Here is a 19371-nt window from a genome sequence, read left to right on the forward strand (position 1 = left end):
CAAGCTGATTTCAAAGCAAAAAGACCTTTAGGTCTACTTTAAAATAAAGAAAATCTTAAAAATATAACAGAGCTGAATCTCCTACTTTATAAAATGATTTAAGTGAACACATTTTGTAGGAAAAGGTCCCACAGAAGGTGGCAAATCAGAGCAATTACAGATTGTTATCCAAACAGAATTAAAAATTAGGACAGGGATTAAGGGTTGATATTTAAAGTAAAAATGCTTCTTTTAGGTTCCAGGCCATGTTTCATGGATCTGGAATAGATGAACACTCAATTTCGATAACACAGATAATTTTTTTTTAATATTTTGGGACACTTTTCAAAAATTGAGATAAAATTCATTTAATATAAAATCTGCCACGTTTAACTATACAATTCAGTGGGTTTTAATATATTCACAAGGTTGTACAACCCTCACCACTAATTCTAGAACACCCCTATCACCCCAAAAAGAAATCTCGTCCTCACTGCAGTCACTCCTCATTCCTCTCGTCCCCCAGCCCCTGGCAACCACTAATCTCCCTTCTGTCTCGATGGATTGGCATACTCTGGACATTTCGACAGATAAATCTTAACATTCAACCTTATGACATTCACAAGAATGATGCACACTTACATCTTCAGATTTCAGTACTTCAGCCCTTTCCACATACACCAGCTGGCAAACATCATCTTCTATGGAGTTGAACTGGCGGCCATTGCACGCTATATAAAAACTATCTGCATCGGCCTAGGTATACCAATGGATAAAAGGAAAAAATTGAGAGAAATATCCTGAAAATATGCTTTTTATTCAAGATGCATAGCTTCAATTATTCTCTTCATCAGCATTTAAAATTTATAATTAGAGGAGAGAAAGCAACTGCCACAAGTACCATCTAGGGAAGCAGGTTCATTAGGTGAGTCAAACTCTGCAAGTCAATATCCTGCATCTCTACAATGTTGCCTGATCCATGACAGTCTCACTTAAACCAGCAGAAGCTGCCCAACTGCAATAAGCTGACAGCCAATATAACTTTAGTATTCAACCAGCAATGGTCATCAGTTCCCTTGATATCAATATTTTTTTCCTCGAATCAGCACTTTCTCAGCAGCTGAAAGCAAACACTTATTTTTGCAAAGCTTAGAACTCAATCATAACGGACAATTGTTAGGGATGATTTCTTTTTAAAAAACATCAGCATCTATGTTAGAGAGAATAATGGACTAGAGGTACTGGTATGGAGTGAAAAGCCAACTCCTTTTCTTCAATAAACCAAATAATAATAATAATATATCACAGATAAGGAGGTTTTAAACAACCTAGTAATATCGAAAGCAAAACCCTTGGCCAAGATCAAGAGGTCCAAGATGAACCAGTCTTTAAAATACTAATGGTCTTGTTCCTTGGGGTAGAAAATAAGAGTCAGGGGAAACAGTCCCCTGTAGATAAAACTGAAAGTTCACCTGTGCATTTGTGAATATGAACACAAGTAAATCCAACCTTTTAGTACAGCCTTAGTAGAAAGTGTTAACAAAGAGATGATTCCAGTTTTTAAACTTGGCAATTTTGAGGGGCAGCTGGGAGGCCAAGGTTTGTCTAGATTTCACTCCCACATGGACATTAACCCAAACACAGGAAGTTGTGTGCTTTGGCCCTACCAACGTATACAAGCTGCATGGAGGGAGGAAGGGTGTTCTGTAAAAGGAAATGCCACATTATCAACCTCTAGAAGAGTTTCAAGTCCGTACAGGTAAAAAAAAAATAGTCTTGCTTGTCTACCCTCATAGGGTTCTGAACCTTACAGCAAAATCTTGTGAGCTTCTCAGTAGCTTTGAATTTCACTCCAATGATATAACTCAAGTGTGGATTCTTGATTATTTATATTTTCTCAATATGACCAAATGAGCTAAGCAGCTGAGGAAAGATGATCAATTCTGAACCCAATTTTGTTTTGTTTTGGAGGGCGGGGGCGGGGTCTTCCTTTTCAGGAAACAACCTGTATTGGGTATAGTGTATTTTAACTTCAAACTGTTAAGAGCCAGTTAATAAATCTCTTTAATACTAAGAGGAGGCAAACTAAATTGCCTTCCCCCATTCTTCAAGAGCAATGTCTTTTTCTTGAAATGCTTTGGGTGAGTAAGCAGCACAGTGAGCAAATGGATTTGTGTACCGAGGAAGTGACCACCCAGAAGGAGGGCCACCAAGAGCTGGCTGCACCTGTGGCAGCTGAGGAGAGGCCGACCCCTCCTCAGACCTCCAGTTCTGTAAATGCTTGCTAAGCAAGCACACTTCCTCAGAGGAAGGGACAAAGTCTGTGATTCTGAGCAGATGACAGAATCTACTCAACACCAGATAAATGGCTCTTTTCTTGGGGGAGTTGTTTATCTATGACAAAGAAATGTATTTTTTGAACACATGGATCTCTGTCTTTAAAATCTCTGTATTGGAAATGTAGCTTGTCTGAATATTTACTGAGCACCCAGCATCTGCCAGGCACTGTGCTATGCGCTAGGACTAGAGGACAGAACAAAATACACATGGTTCCTACTTCAACCCACTACTGAAATGCACAAAACAAAAGCCTGAAGCTAACTGCAAAAACACAGAACAGCTCTTTTATTTAAAATGCTTGCATTGTATAGGGCCCAACATTTTAAGAAACACTGGTTTTTTTTTTTTTTGAGTCTTTTGTTCTAATTGTCCTCTTCCCAGGATAAACTCAGAAAAAGAAAAATCCATTATGATCAATGTTCCTTTATTGTCACAGTGATCAACTATAGTGTCAAGAACATGTTTGGGTCTCCTGGTCCTAAGCGCGAGTGACTCAAGGAACTACTTGAGTCACTGAACCCCCTCCTCCCTTCTTGTGTCCCGATGAATTATAATTCCTTATCCAAAGACTAAGTTTCCTGAGGGTCACAGTACACCTGTGTAGTATCACATTAGAACACCTACAGCACTGGGGCGCCTGGGTGGCTCAGTCTTTAAGCATCTGCCTTCGGCTCAGGTCATGATCCCAGGGTCCTGGGATCGAGCCCTGCATCGGGCTCCCTGCTCAGTGGGAAGCCTGCTTCTCCCTCTCCCCCTCCCCCTGCTTGTGTTCCCTCTCTCGCTGTGTCTGTCAAATAAATAAAATCTTAAAAAAACAAAAACAAAAAACGAAAACCCACCTACAGCATAAAGCTAAGGCCAACAGAAATTCCAGAGCTTATAGGAGATACAGAGAAGGATTACTCTTTATAAAAATTGCCTGGTGAAAAAAAGAAAGGAAAAAGAATATGGTCAGCTGCCAAGGCTATGGAGTCAGGCTGCATGGGTTTGAAATTTAATTCAAACACTTATTAGTTGTGTGGCTTTGGGCAAGTGACTTATCCATGCTTGTTTCCTCAATTATAAAAGTGAAAGTAACAACACCTACCTCACGACATTGTTGAGAAGACTCAAGGAGCCAACGCATGAAAAGCACTTAACAGGCCTGGCATCTAGTAAGTGCTCAATAGTTGGTACCTATTTGAACCTATTTTTTTTTTCATTAGGGCCCAGTATTAACAACTTCAAGTCTTATACTAGGAGGGTGTTTTTAGACCTTAGAAAATCGGACAGGATAAGCCTCAGACCCTAAGATCCAGCATTAGCAATAAATAAGACAACTCATGATTCCCAGGTCAAGGGTTCTATTTCCATGGGGAAGAGCTAGCAGACTGTTTCATAGTCTCAAAACTAACATCCATGAACCTGTACAACCTGCATTTGGTCAAAAGACAGGAGATGGAGAGACTGCAGAAAAAGCCATTAACAGTAATAGAAAAGTCCCGCAGCATTACCTGCACACTATGAAGGGTGGCCCTTGGTACAGTTTGTGGGTTTAGCAGACTTTAGACTATTTAAAAAGTCTAAACATTTTCCCCCAATCTGCTTTTTTATTTAAATTCAATTAGTGAACTTATAATACATCATTAGTTTTTGATGTAATGTTCAATGATTCATTATCCCCAATCTGTTTCAGTGACTTTTCCTGTGTCACTTGCTGACTGCCCTTAACTGTTAAGTAGAAACTATAACTGAAATATTGCCATTACACAATTTCTTGCCAAGTGATTATCTCCCACACTTTTATCCACTCCTACTGGAAGAAGAGTATGCCCTAGGATTAAAAGTGAGGGCTCAAATCCCAGCTCAGTCACTGAGGGCAAATCACTAACCTCTCTGCAGTCAGTTTCCTCATTTGTAAAACAAGGATAATAACAGTACTTACTTCAAAGGGTTTTGGTGAGGACTACATGAGATAATGCACATTAAGCACTTAGCAGAGAGTGGTATAGCATAAGCAGTCAGTAAGATTGCAAATTATCATCATTATCCTTGATATTACATGTGTTACCAGATTTAAAAGGTACCACTTGCCCAATGTTTGCAAAGCTCCTCAGTGACCTTGGAAGGTCTCTTGACAGTTAGTGAACACAGCTGTTTAAGTGCTTTTCCATTCTAATTGTCAACGTGTGAAGTCTAAGTCTGCATGCAGGAAAGTTCAAACATATTTTAAATGTCTCATCTCAATGGCAGGGTATTTTGTAAAGGTTAAAGATAACAATTGTGTACCCTCTTGTACACAGAACACTACACTAAGGGTTCCCTTTCTGTGGCCCATGGAATAGGCACAAACATAATCCAACTCTCACTTCTCTTAATTTCCTCCCCCTGGCCAACGAATGACTGCTATTGCTGTCAACTCTGGGTTTCTGCAAGGAGGAAGGAGATGACAAGTGGGCCTCGTGTCATGGGCTCCCTTTCACCCACAAATTTTGGTAACAGGTCAGAGGCAATGGCAAATGATCTAAAGGCACACCCACTCTTTGCCAATCTGCAAGCTGGAACTGCTTATTTGGGCCAAATTCAGGAAGGCTGTTTACCAAGGAGGTGAGAAAGAAGTAACTTTTGACAAAGCTGCATTTCAAAACCTAATGAATGGACAAATAAAACAGGCCATTAAAAACACAAAACCAACCAAAAAACCCACAACAAACCAAAACCTACAGATAGGATGGCTCTTTAACAATCTGGGTAATAGCTAAAGCTTATCTCACTCTTATACTCATACAGAAATATGTGTATTATTAAGAATGAATATGTAAAACCAAGAGACTACCTTCCTAACATCTTTAGAACTGAGGCACATGGAAAATGCTGCTTAATGTGACAAGTGAAATGAAGCCAATGTCAAACTTTCTTAAATCAAAAAGTATCTGTAATAATATGCAACTAATTTTTAAAACTGAAAATATCACCATCCTTTCACTGTTTCTGTCTCTCTGTTGCAGTGATTTCCAATCAGAACTCTTAAAGCATCTTTAATACTTCAAGGAACGCCCCCAAATCCCTCATCACCAAAATTAAAAGTATTAAACAGATCTTATTCTCTAAAATGTGCCAAGGAATGTCTTTTAAAAAGAGAACCAAAGAAGCAGGGGCACAGTGTTATAAGGACAGATGATAATACGGTGTCAATTTCAAAAAGTTTGGGGACTACTACTCTACTGGAATAGTTACTCCTGGATAACCAAATACACACAACCCTAGATTTCATACCCAGTCCACTTTATAAAAACATTATGGGTACGAGTTAGCCTTGTGTGTCCGCTAACGAATTTAGAAAGATTTCTAGAATTACAATACCCTAGAAGACAGGTATATCAAGAATCTTAAGTGCAAAATGTAAATCACACACAGCTGGCATCACACAGTTTCAAAAACACAGTTTCTGTGGCAAAGAGATTTTTAATATCTTAACTTTTACCTGTGCACTAAACTTTATCAGCACCATATATTGATTTGGAGTAGAGTCTCTGATGATTTTCATTTGTTCAATTACTTCATTAAATGGGGCGACAAACTTCATAAGGTCATGACTGGTCATTGTAGCAGGGACTGTGAGAATACACAGCATGGCACTGCGCCTCACATCTTCTTTTAAGGAGGTCATCTTACTAATAAGACAATAATTAGACTGTCTTGAATGGATGAGGTATGGTTAGTTCAGACAACACTAATTAGACAACTTTTATGTCCAAGAAAATAGAAAAAAAAAAAACCTTGTTATACTTCACAGATTGATTTATACAGTGTTATAATACCTGAAAACCCACACGACCTGATTAATGCAGAATACCTTCAACATGTCTGCAACAGAGCTTAAGGTAAGCTGTGCAACAGTCTCGATTACACCCACCACTGAAATTTTACGGAAATATTTAACCTTCAGTTAAAGGCTTACTACAGTTATAAATCAGTGGTTTGTTTTATTCTCATTAGCTTTTTAATAATAAATTCTCATTAGATAACTCAGAAGCACAACTCTATGTTTTTACTTTTTTTTTGCCCTTAAGTTTTAAAATCACTATTCTGGAAGTTAAAGAAAACTGCCCCCACAAAGGCAGAGAGGCAGCCACAGTATGACTCAATCTACAAGTTAATGGGCAACTCTAACTATGCACTTCTCTCAAGGGGTCTAGAAGAGGAGTGTTCTAAATATAAGAAAGAGAATTCAGAACTATGAAGATGTGATTCTGAAGATTACAGAAAGTGCTGTTGGGTTAGAATAGCTGGAATAGAGGAAAAAGAAAAAACCTCCCACAATCCAATTTGCTTTTGAAATGCTGCAAACTTACTTCAACAGGTGTGATCCCAAAAGGCAACCTGAGTATTCACTGTTTCCCAGTGGGGACCTAGCAAACACGTTAGGAGGATAGGCTTTAAAGAGATCAGCTACCAATTATCCAAGGGGCTGAAGACCCAGCTTATAGATTATCCAGCCAAATGCTTCCTTCCTTTGGCTTCTTTTAAGTTTTGTGTGGACCACAAAAAAGATTAGAAGAGATGATGAAATTGTAGTCCATTAACAGACTTAACAGCTTTTTTAGTAAAGATCTGAGGGGATATGAGACTGCAATGATGTTATGAATCATTTATAATTTTTTTTTCCTTTTTATCTTCCTTCCTTTTAATTTTCCAATCATCTTGCATGCCTACCTTCTCAGGGAATATTTTCTTAGGTATTTTCTCAGTGTATCTACATGTTTCTTTTCTAAGAAGCTTTGACCCAATCTCTAAGATTAACCAAATATAAAACATCTAAGAATTCTCTAACATACAATATATGAAAAGTATTATCCTTCTGAAGCTTAAAATATCCACTGCTCCTCAGGGCAAGAAATATTTCACTGCCCTGAGACAAAAAAACAGACCAGTTCAAAAGGAAAGGGTTTTTCTTACTTTGTCTTGTATAGATGCATAATACCATGAACTATTTCAACTGATGGGTTTCCACTAAAGAACGAAATCTGGTCTGGAAGCTGTTTGGATGGAGAATCGGGAGCAGCATTTATGCATTCTATACTTTGATCTTTACTCTTCTGTGCAGTGGGAGATGCTTCTGAAGACTTCCTTTCTTCCACTGTGGCTTTCAGCTCATCTTTCACAAATCAAAAAATTAGCAGATTATAAACTGATAGGAAATATGTGGAAGGATTCTAATTAGGTTGAAATTTTAAGTCAGAAAAATAAACTTCAACAGAGAAATTGTAATGTATTGCATTAAGAACCATATTTACAGAACAGCCAAGTTTTAAGGGCATCTAAACTTGAAAGCAATCTTTGTCTCATAAAAATTTCAATAATACCCACAGAAACTTAAGGATGGCTCTTACATCTGGCAGTACCATAATAAAAGCAGATGTCTTCCATCATGTACTCTTAAATGGGACACTCAGGGCTATTAACTTGGAAAACCAAACCTACCAGTTCTAATCACCTCCACGCTGGAGATATAGTACACAACCAGGCTCTCGGTTGGAGTGAGCTGGAAGTGTGTGTATGGGTGGGGCGGGGGGAGGGCGGCGGAGACACAACATGCTTATCTGGATTTATTCGTGATCTGCCACTAACCTAGATGGTAAGTAGCTCTCCTCACTGAATAAAGTTGTCGACCCACCTAGTTAGTATTAATTTAGGAGAAATATTTGGAGACGCTGAAGTGTGGCTTGACAACCTCATGTAAGGCACACAGGTAGTGAAAGATAAAAGTATGTTAGAGGTCAAAATCATGGGCTCATGGAATAACATGTGTAAGACAGGTAACCAGGGGCTTATGTTACACGAGTCTGGGGTTTTAGAAGCATACCTGGATTGGACTTCATGGTCTCAATGATCATATCTGTCATTTCTCGACGGCCAAGATGCTGATGTATGATTGCTGCTTTCTCCCCTGGTGACTTCCCTTCTAAAGAGGCTACAGCTGAGGCTAGTGTCTTCTTTTTGATCTCCTCATCAGACATTTCCCCAGCTAAGGAACACATGAATGATTAATATCTGATAATAAAACAAGTTCTCCACTTTCAATGTATCCATCGATAAGCTTCCCTTTTCTCTCTGCTGCCCTCCTCCAAGATAATATGATGCCTTTGCATCTCTCACTCACCTCTGGGGCTCCTCAGTGCCCAGCAGATAGTCAATAAACACCCAGTGCAATAAATTCAGAAATGCAGGGTTGTTCTAGTGAAATTATGCGTTTTAAAGCAAATCAATGAGAATAAGAGCTTTAGAGAAGGTTCAACAGTGATTATGTCCGTATTGAACCAACATTTTAAGTAATCTCTGGTAAAGTGAGACTGTGTTGAGATCCAAATGGAGGTCTCGGGTCCATTAATAAAAATTCAAAAACCTTTAGCAGTAGTCTTCTTAAACACCCTGGGTTAGCCTCATGCCATGAATCATACTATGAAAATCTGTGATCACAGTCTTAAATCAATGAAACACACAAAAATGGAAAAGGAACTTGGAGACTCGATTGAAATACTCTTAATGTAAGTTCTATCAGAGCAGGAACCAGGCCTGTTTTGCCCACCACTGTATCCCTAGCACTTACACCACAGTGCCTAGCACACCCTGGAAGGTCTTCAGTAAATCAAGGACTGACCTGTGTAGAGGTGTATTCGTGCCTAATGTCAATTTAGCTGACTTTCACAACTTAGGGATCACTGGTAGTTTTTGAAAGGTGCTTGTAACCCATTAAATCATATTCAATTTTTAATCTGCAGCTCCAAAATTCACACACTCAGGGGAGTTTCTTTTCTTTTTAAATTTTTTTTTTCAAGATTTTATCCATTTATTAAACAGAGAGAGACAAAGTGAGAGAAGGAACACAAGCAGGGGGAGTGGGAGAGGGAGAAGAAGGCCTCCCACTGAGCAGGGAGCCCAATGCGGGCCCAATCCCAGGACCCGGGGATCATGACCTGAGCAGAAGGCAGAGCGGGAGGCAGACGCTTAACGACTGAGCCACCCAGGCCCCCCTCAGGGGATTTTCTAAGGACATCGTCTCTACCTGCCCCAGGCCCCCTCCCCAAACCAAAAATATCCTCGTGATAGCTTTCCAAACTCTTCTTTTCCTTCACAGCTCTTTTCATGGATGTAATTCCACATTTATTCTGTAATTATTTAATTCACCTGTCTACCTCATTGAGCTGCCGGTGCCATTAAAGCCGGGACCATGTCTGATTCTGCAAACAACTAAAGTTCCAGCAGAGAGTGAGCATTCAGTAATTACTTCTTGAATAAATGTTATTGTTAGGAAATTGCTTAAGGTCCAAGGAACACAGGCATAGCTGCATTCCCCATGAAGGAGGCTGTGTGTGGCTGGTAATGAACAGCTCAGACTCTCAAGTCTAGCTCTGAGTTAGAATCCCAGTTTCACCACTTACAGGACAATGGTGGGCAAGTCATTTAATCACTGGGCTTCAGTTTCCTAACCTGTAAAAGGCGCGTACATTTACCTAACAGGGTTGTTGCGAAGATAATTAAAGAAGATAATACACACGGGGCACCTGGGTGGCTCAGTTGTTAAGCATCTGCTTTCGGCTCAGGTCATGATCCCGGGGTCCTGGGATCGAGCCCCGAGTCGGGCTCCCTGCTCAGCTGGGAAGCCTGCTTCTCCCTCTCCCACTCCCCCTGCTAGTGTTCCCTCTCTCGCTATCTCTGTCAATAAATAAATAAATAAGATCTTAAAAAAAAAAAGAATACACACAAAGTGTTTAGTACAGTGCTGCGACACAGGAAGTGTACAAACTTTAGCTACAGTTACTACTGTAGTTGCAGGGCGCCTAAACAGAAATTCTTCCAAAGAGGAACGATTTAATTAAACCACGAACCGTCAGCATCTCTGGGATCCAGTCGCTGCCCTCACAAAGCCTGGAGGAGAGCAACTTACACAACTTGACTCTAACCCAGGGTGGAGAGGGCGACGCGCCAGGTATAAACAATGTGCCCGTGGGAAGGCACAAGGAGGGAGGGACCGGGAAGGGCTTCCCAGAGATGACATCCGAGAGGCCTATTTAGGATGGACGGAATGAGACGAATCTCAACCACCTCTCAGCTTCTTCCCGACACAAAGGCCCTCGCCGCCGCCTTTCCCCGGGCGCGTACTTTGGGAGCGCGAGCCTCCCGGGCCCAGGCGCGGGGCCAGACGCAAGGCTGCGAGGCCGCGGGACTCACCGGCGGCGCTGAAGCCGAAGCCGGAGGGGACGGACGAGTGTTCCGCAAGCTCCAGTCGGATGACAACCAGTGACACACTCATAGGGCAGGCGCTGGCCGGCGCGGGCCCCGGCGGGCTCAGGAGAGGCTGGAAGGCGAGCTGAGAGGCCGAGCGGCCCAGGGTCGGCAGCGCTGCCACCGCCTCAGCGCCGCCGCCGCTGCCTCGGTAGCAGCAGCTCCGCGCGCAACCCTGCGAGCCACAACAACCCTCACTTCCGCCTCCCGGCCGCCGTCGTCGACCCTCGAGGTTACGCGTGCGCGGAGCAGCGCGCGCTCCGATTGGATAGGGTGGCGGCCACGTGACTGGCGTAAGGACGCCGAGGTGAGTCTGCGCCCCCCGGACGGAAATCTTGAGGAGGTCGGGGAGGAGGAAGCTTACGGAGATTGCAGGCGCCGGGTGCCCTCTTAGGCCGATCGGTGGGTTTGCGCCCAGGCCCGAGTTTACCTCTCTCAGAGGCCTTACCCTCAGGCTGCCTCCCGACGGCGAGGGGTCTCCGGGTCGGCGAGGTCTCCGAATTGTCCGAGGAACCGTGCCCTGTGGCGAGCTCTTGCCCCTTTGTTGTGTTTGACCCCGCGCTCTAGCGCTGGAGGGGTTGCTTTGTGTTAGCCACACTTTACAGATAGGTACGCCAAAGCGCAGAGAGGTGTCTTCGCCTCTCTGAAGGCCCTTGAGGAACAGGGACTCGATGGCAGTGTTTCTGACGATGTCGAGGTAGGGCGGTGGGCTGGTTAAGCGCACGGTGTCGGGAGTTAAATCTGGGCCCTGCTCCCGGCTCCGTAAGTTCACAAAGGTTTACTGCGAGCCTAAGCACTGTTGGGGTGGTGGGGATGTTTTCGTGAATGAGATAAGCACACAGTTCCTGCTCTAATGGAGTCGACCTTGATCGGTTGTGTGACCTTGAGCTAGGTTTTTTGACATAAAAGTGGGATAATATACAGCCATGGGCATGAAAAAGAGCCTGTGGCTCTACATATATCATTTTTTCTTAGATTCAGCTTTCTTTCCAGTATGTCAGACTGCTTTTAGCATATAGAGAGCCACAGTCAATACCTAAATGTCGCACACATGACAGGATGCTATTCCAAGCATATGCTGTAAGGATTTCTAGGATGCGTCACAGCACATCCTGGACTACATATGCATATAACATAACCACATGCTATATGTGTATATAGCTTGTGACTGCATCTTATGAAATATGTTTCAATACACACTGTTTATATCTCCCAAGTGGTGACAACCAAAAATGTACCCAGACCTTGCCAAATGTCCCCTTGGGACCAAAATCACACCCCGTTGAGAATCGCTGATGCATATGCCATATTCACATAGTATATGCATATAATCTATGAGACCTCATGAACTTTTTATAGTATACTACAATACTAGATAACATTTTTATTTCTCTTTTTTTTTTTTTTTTTAGAGAAGGAGTGGGGAGCATAGGGAGAGCGAGAGAGAGAATCTTAAGCAGGCTCCACGCCCAGCAGCAGAGCGCGACTCAGGGCTTGATCTCACAACCCTGAGATTGTGACCTGAGCTGAAATCAAGAGTCAGATGCTAAACAACTAAGCCACCGAGGTGCCCCAGTAGTAGATAACATTTAATAGTGTGCCAGGTACTAACTTGAGTGCTTTACATACTTTATTTCATGTAATAGTAACAACTTTATGAGACTGGTATATAATTATTCCCATTTACAGAGGGAGGAAGAACCTGAGTCTCAGAGAAACTTGCTCAGGATCTCACACTTAGTAAGTGGCAGAGCTAGAATTCAAACCCAAGCAATCTGATTCTAGAGCCACACTCAACCTTTTTACTAAACCATCTTTTTTTTTTTTTAAAGATTTTATTCATTTATTTGACAGAGAGATAGCGAGAGTAGGAACACAAGCAGGGGGAGCGAGGGAGAGGGAGAAGCGGGCTCCCCGCTCAGCAGGGAGCCCGATGTGGGGCTCGATCCCAGGACTCTGGGATCATGACCTGAGCTGAAGGCAGATGCTTAACGACTGAGCCACCCAGGCGCCCCTAAACCATCTTCTTAATATGTGACAACACACTGCATATTTATAAAAGCATAAATTAAGTAGCAAGGCTACATTATCATACTAATCTCATTATTCTGAAAGAAGACAAATATTCTCTATGGTACAGAAGGAACATGCTAGTTCCAGAGAATAGTTAATGATGGGCAAGTTGGGCTTGTTACCATTTTCTGTGGCTATCAACAACTAAACCTGTCCCCTGCCTTGCCCTATTTTCTGATTCATCTATACATCCTTCCAACTCATTTATACTGAGCATCTGCTGTGTGTCTAGATGCAGTGCTAGGCCCCAGGGGGATGGGTATACACAAAGATGAAATATATACAAAGATGAAAAGATAAGATAGGCCTTGCTTTAAGGAGCTTACAATTATAGGAGCAGATAAGCATGAAAACAGTTACTGTGTAATGGAGTAAATGCTCTAGTGAAGGTATGGAGAAGAAGCAATAGGAGTTTAAGAAAAAAAAAAAGTACCAGAGCCTGCCTGGAAAAGAAAAAGCCTCAGGGTGCCTGGCCGGCTCAGTCAGTAGAACATGAGACTCTTGAGTTCGAGCCCCATGTTGGGTGTGGAGCCTACTTAAAAAAATAAACATAAACAAAAGAAATGTTAAAAGCCTCTTGAGAGGATGTAAAGGTAAAGCTGAGGCTGTGATGTAAAAATGAGTGAAGTGTACAGCAGATGAAGTGGGAAAAGCTGTCACAGTGCACAGCTCCCAGAGCCTGGAGGTGGGAGAAACAGTGTTTTGCCACTCTGAAGAGAGTGTTGGGAAGTGGCTAGAACAGACCCATCATCTCTAGTTGGAAGGAATAAGCAAGCTGGTCATGGGAGCATTGCCCACTCATCCATTAGTACCCTCAGTTGAGATGCAAGCCAGCCCTTCAGGCCCCAGAGATGCTTTTCACCACCGTTAAGCCCTGACACAGTTTTTGAGGCTTTTAGAAGCCTATAAATAAACTTCCATTATAAACTCTGGCCTTGGTGTGGGAACATAAGTAAAACTGAAAATGCAAATCAACCTTTAAGTTTTTCATTTCAACCCCCCCTCCCAGTTCTGCAAATTTCCAGTTATATGAAAAACACACTGTATCATCTCAAGGATTTACTGCTTGAGAACCCTTTCTTTAGAGTCTTCTATGGCTTACTGAATCCTGATGGCCACACTGAAGTGACTCCCATAAACTTATAGGCTGTCTTCCCAAACTATGTTGTCCAAACCCGATTTTTAGTAAGCTTTGAAGCTATAGAAATCACACAAAAAGTGCAAAGATTTTCATACAGACCTGACTGCAAATAGCATTTGCTTTCATTAATTTGTTTTTACCCCAGCTTTTTACTTCAGAGATACAGAAAAGTTGAAAGAATAGTACAGTGAATGATCTCTCATATACTCTTCATCATATGTCCTTCACCTAGATTGACTAAACATCTTGCCACGTTTGGTTTATCTCTATCCCTGTATATAGGTATATGTCTATATACATATGTGTGTGTTGTGTGTGTGTGTGGGGGGGGTTTAACTTTCTGATGAGAAAAGAGACAAAGGGAGAACAGTTAGGAGGCTGTTGGTGTGATGGAGGCGCCATCCGTACCAGGAGGAGGTCAGTACTGGGCATTCTGGGAGTATACAGGAGAGGCTTCTCATCTGTCTTTTCTGGTAGCCAAAGGGGGTTTCCTGAAGTAAGTGATAGGTAAACTACAACCTAAAGGACAATTTGGAATTAGCCAGGTAACAGGTGGAAGGGAGCAGTCCAGGGCAAGGCAACAGCACAGGCAAAGGCATGGTAGCTGGAGGAGAACATCATGTGTTTAAAGAAGCTGCATATAGGTTTGTGTGTCCACAGCATCCAGATTAAGGTGAAAAAAGAGGGAGAGTTGCTGCCAAGAGTAGGGGGCAGATCTTAGAGGGCCTCTTGAGACAGGCTAAGGAACAGAGTTTATCTTGAGGGCAGTGGGGAGCCATTGAAAGTTTTACTTTTTTTTTAAGATTTTATTTATTTAATTGACAGAGACAGCGAGAGAGGTAACACAAGCAGGGGGAGTGGGAGAGGGAGAAGCAGGTTTCTCCTGAGCAGGGAGCCCAATGCGGGGCTCGATCCCAGGACCCTGGGATCATGACCTGAGCTGAAGGCAGACGCTTAACCACCTGAGCCACCCAAGCGCCCCGCCATTGAAAGTTTTAAATGGCGTTAGGATGTGGCCAAATTTGCAGTTTTGAAGGAGCAGTCTTAACTCTGCTTGAAGAGTGGAGAAAGAATGAGGAGTTTGAGAAGAGGCAAGGGGATCCGTTAGGCTTGTTGCAGTGATCTGTGGGCAAGATAATCTGTGGGTAGTAAGTGGAGAGAGGTCGATGGCGATTTTCAGGAGGAAGACGACAGCACAGAGCACATGGAATTGAGGTGGCCAGGTGGGGGACTGAGAGAAGTCAGGAGTGAACCCCAGATTTCTAGCTTAAGCAGCTAGCTGAATGGTGGAACCCTTTACTAGGCTAAGGAGCTTAGAAAACAGAGTAGTCCAGGAGGGTTCAATTCTGGTTGTGGTTTGAAGGGTCTGCGGGAGATAGTGGAGATGTCCAGTTGGCATGCCTGAGCTCCCGGATGGAGGTCTGGATGGGAGGCAGTGAAGGCAAGCTGTGCCCTGTGTCTTCTTCTCGTGCAGTGTTGGCCTCAACATGTGCATAAGGAAGCTTTTCCAGTCCTCACATCTCCAGTGTGCTTGGAGGGTAGCCTTCCTGAAACACATCCAGGGCAGGCACCAGCCAGCCAGGCGATGGGCACATTCTGGAGGCGGCACCTACAGAGCGGTGATTTTTGACATGGGTGGAGTTCTCATTCCTTCTCCAGGGAGAGTGGCCGCAGGTGAGCTCTACATTCTGTTTCACTTTTGGAGACTAGGGTCGGGGTAGGGGGAATGCAGTGTGTAAGGGGAGGCTGAGAGGAACATTTGGGCAGCTCTGCTGTGAGTACCCTTCATTTCCAGTTTCACCTCATGGTCTGTCTTTGCTGCTTTGCCTCCTACCATCACATTCTCATTCCAGCCAGCAGGAAGGAAAAAAGGCCCAAGAGCTGACCTACTATGGTGGCTGGTTGGGCAGTTCTCCATGCTAAGCCAACCCAAGTACAGGTTTTATATGCCCCTGAGTAAACATTTCCTATTGACCTTAAACATGAAACAGTTATTTTACCAGCAAAAATGAGTTTGTTTGGGAATAGCAAGAGAACTGCGGTTTGGGACAAGCAAGCTATGGCCAATACCATAGGCTAGTCTCACAAAGGAGAGGAACATTATTTTATGGAGAAAGAAGAGGAAATTAGGGCTTGTTTTGAACAGAAGTCCACTGGAGAAAGGCAGGAGCTCAGGGTGATGATGAGTTCTCATCAGCCAAGTTGCTGGGGTAGTGAGTTCAGCATACATCTTCCTCCTGTTGAGGCCAGGAAGTGATGATCCTTTCCCATTGGAGATTCTGTAACTGACAGAGTTGGAAGGGCGCGAGAGCTCCCCCTTCTGGCCTCCTGGCTTCATTTCTGCGAGGATTCCCTTCTCACCTGACCCAGCTGAGCAAGCAGACTTGGAGAGCAGTTTTTTTACCTCCAGCTGCAGCTGGGCGCTCATCCTCTCTATTCCTCTGCTCATATTCCTTTGACATTTACTGCGGGGCTGTTCTGACCTCCCCAGCAGTCATCCTACTCCCCCCGCCACAAACCTTCATCCTTGGCCAACAGCTGAAACTCCTCTTTTTACCGAAAACAAAGATTACTGGACAGGAGTTTTCTCAACTTTCTCCAGAATATCTCGAGAACCTATTTGCTTCACTCACTCCTGTCTGCCTCGGCCCAGATTTCGATCCCTATCTTCCCCCACCTGCACCATCCCAGGAGCCTCCTAACTCCTCTGTCTCTGCCTCCTGGCATTCTGGGTTTTGCGCCACCTTCCACGCAGCCCCCAGAATTACCTTTCTGAAATACAGATCTTATCCCCTCACTCCCTTGCTTCAAATCCTTGAGTGCCTGTGCTTTGTCCCTTAGATTAAGTCCAGAAGTTTGTTTTGTTTTGTTTTGTTTTTAAGATTTTATTTTTATTTATTTGAGAGAGAGAGAATGAGAGAGAGAGAACACCTGAGAGGGGATAGGGTTAGAGGACGAAGCAGACCCCCCGCCGAGCAGGAAGCCCGATGCGGGCGACTCGATCCCGGGACTCCAGGATCATGACCTGAGCCGAAGGCAGTCGCTTAACCAACTGAGCCACCCAGGCGCCCTAAGTCCAGAAGTTTTTGCTTGGTATCCGAAGGCCTCTTGCAAATTAGCCCTCACGTCCTTTTGTCGCAGCTTTGCCCATGTTTCAGCTGCAGTGGGCTACTTGATGTTCTTTAAACTTGCCAAACACATTTACACTCTTGTGTCTTTGCAAGTTCTCTCCCCTCTGCTGGCAGCTACCCTTCCCCACCCCCTCTACCTGTTCAAATCCTACTGGTACTTTTGATGGTAAGTTAAGCAATGTAGGGACACCTGGGTGGCTCAGTCTGTTAAGCGTCTGTCTTTGGCTCAGGTCATGATCCTGGGGTCCTGGAATTGAGTCCTGCGTCAGGCTCCTTGCTCAGTGGGGAGCCTGCTTCTCCCTCTACCTGCCTCTCCCCCTGCTTGTGCAGGATATTTCTCTCTCTGACAGATAAATAAATAAAATCTTTAAAAAAAAAAAGTTAAGCACAGTGCCTGGAGTCTTGTGTACTCAGTACATCTTGTGGTGGTTGTTAGTATTGATTTTAAGACTTCTCTTCTGTGAAGGCTTCTCTGACCTCCTCCCTGGGTAGAATGTTCCCGGCTGGCATGTTCCCAGATCGGTTTAACCTCTGCCAAGGTGTGTCTGAGTTAGCAAACTTTTTCTATGAAGGGCTAAGTAGGCTTTGCAAGCCATACCATCCCTGTCACAACTGTTCAGTTTTGCTGTTGTGGCAAGAAAACAGTGACAGACAGTAGTAAATGAATGGGTGTCGTGTTCTAATAAAACTTCACTTACAAAAACAGATTTGGTTCCCAGGCCATATTTTGCATATCCTTGGTCTAGTTTATTTTTTTTTAAAGATTTTATTTATTTATTTGACAGAGAGAGAGACAGCAAGAGAGGGAACACAAGCGGGCGAGTGGGAGAGGGAGAGGCAGGCTTCCTGCTGAGCAGGGAGCCTGACATAGGGCTCGATCCCAGGACCCTGGGATCATGACCTGAGCCGAAGGCAGACGCTTAACGACTGAGCCACCCAGGGGCCCCAAAGCTTTGTTGTTGTTTTTTTAAGATTTTATTTGACAGAGAGAGAGAGAGAGAGCAGGCAGAGGGAGAGGGAGGAGAAGGGAGCCTGTTGCTTGATCCCAGGGCTTGATCCCAGGACCCTGGGATCACGACCTGAGCCAAAGGCAGACGCTTAATGACTGAGCCACCCAGGCACCCCCTCCTTGGTCTAGTTTATACATCTGTGTAGTATTCCATTATATGGATGTACCATAGTTGATTTAACATTTATTTATTTATTTATTTATTTTTAAAGATTTTATTTATTTATTTGACAGAGAGACACAGCGAGAGAGGGAACACAAGCAGGGGGGTGGGAGAGGGAGAAGCAGGCTCCCCGACAAGCAGGGAACCCGATGCGGGGCTCGATTCCAGGACCCTGGGATCGTGACCTGAGCTGAAGGCAGATGCTTAACGACTGAGCCACCCAGGCGCCCCGATTTAACATTTATTATACATTTAAGTTTCTGGTTCTTTTTTTTTTTTTTAAGATTTTATTTATTTGAGAGAGAGAGAATGAGTGGTAGGAGGGGCAGAGGGAGGGCTCCGCAGGGAACCCAACTCTGGACTTGATCCCAAGATCCCGAGATCATGACCTGAGCCTAAGGCAGACACTTAACCGACTGAGCCACCCAGGCACCCTCTGATTCTTTTGATTACAATTCTGCAATTCTGCACAGCCTTGTACATACTCTTTGCTGACTTTTATAGATCTATCTGTGGGAGAAATTCCTAGAAAGTGGAATTACTATATCAGATATACATTTAAAATTTTGCTATCCATAGAGGTTGTACTTTTTTCCACTCTCATCAACAGTATATGAGAATACCAGTTTCCTTATGTGCTTGCCAACTCTCAGACCATAAAAAATGTTACACACTTGGGCCGCCTGGGTGGCTCAGATGGTTAAGCATCTGCCTTCGGCTCAGGTCATGATCCTAGGGTCCTGGGATCGAGTCCTACATCGGGCTCCCTGCTGGGCGGGGAGCCTGCTTCTCCCTCTGCCTCTGCCTCTCTCTCTCTCTCTCTCTCTCTCTGACTCTCATGAATAAATAAATAAAACATTAAAAAAATGTTACACACTTTAGTTCTCAAATTAAACAAGTATGATTATTTGGATTGAGCTTTAAAAGTCTTGCTATTCTCGGGGCACCTGGGTGGCTCAGTCCATTAAGCATCGACTCTTGGTTTTGGCTCAGGTTATGATCTCACAGTGGTAGGATTGAGCCCCTCATCGGGCTCCGTGGAGTCAGCTTAAGATTCTTTCTCTCTCCCCCTTAGCCCCTCCCCACTCTCGTGTGTTCATGCTCTCTCTCTCAGAAAAAAAAAAAAAAGTCTTGCTATTCTCGAAAGATATAGATCAGATTAGTAACACTGATTATTTCTGAAGGGTGAGATTGCTTGTCATTTTACTTTTTTTTACACTTTCTATAGTCAGATATTTTCTTTTAAATTTTTTTTTTTTTAAGATTTTAT

The 19371-nt window shown here is 43.5% G+C and overlaps 2 protein-coding genes across 13 annotated transcripts in view; one reads left to right on the forward strand and one right to left on the reverse strand.

Annotated features, from left to right (window-relative positions):
- Positions 1–19371, reverse strand: part of BRAP (BRCA1 associated protein) — a 101540-nt gene that overhangs the window by 19920 nt on the left and 62249 nt on the right. For 4 of the 10 annotated variants that reach the window (XM_064578390.1, XM_045887636.3, XM_064578389.1 and 1 more), the window contains 5 exons: positions 8165–8326; positions 7258–7456; positions 5783–5972; positions 4839–4946; positions 622–735 (listed from right to left, as the gene is read on the reverse strand). In XM_064578390.1, coding sequence (XP_064434460.1) covers positions 622–735; positions 4839–4946; positions 5783–5972; positions 7258–7456; positions 8165–8318 — 765 coding nt within the window. In that variant the 5' untranslated portion in view covers positions 8319–8326. Of the gene's footprint in view, positions 1–621; positions 736–4838; positions 4947–5782; positions 5973–7257; positions 7457–8164; positions 8327–10530; positions 10781–19371 lie in introns of those variants that run through there. The other 6 variants (XR_010407411.1, XM_045887639.3, XM_064578393.1 and 3 more) reach the window with 4 other exon arrangements.
- ACAD10 (acyl-CoA dehydrogenase family member 10) overlaps positions 11001–19371 on the forward strand; it is a 38340-nt gene continuing 29969 nt past the window's right edge. For 2 of the 3 annotated variants that reach the window (XM_045887634.3, XM_045887635.3), the window contains exons 1-2: positions 11261–11281; positions 15273–15472. In XM_045887634.3, coding sequence (XP_045743590.1) covers positions 11274–11281; positions 15273–15472 — 208 coding nt within the window. In that variant the 5' untranslated portion in view covers positions 11261–11273. Of the gene's footprint in view, positions 11282–15272; positions 15473–19371 lie in introns of all 3 variants that reach the window. The other variant, XM_064578388.1, reaches the window with a different exon arrangement.

Source organism: Mirounga angustirostris, unplaced genomic scaffold (genome assembly GCF_029215605.1).
Source record: "Mirounga angustirostris isolate CCGP_5_RB_7025 unplaced genomic scaffold, mMirAng1.0.hap1 SCAF_14, whole genome shotgun sequence".
Classification (NCBI taxonomy): Eukaryota; Metazoa; Chordata; class Mammalia; order Carnivora; family Phocidae; genus Mirounga; species Mirounga angustirostris.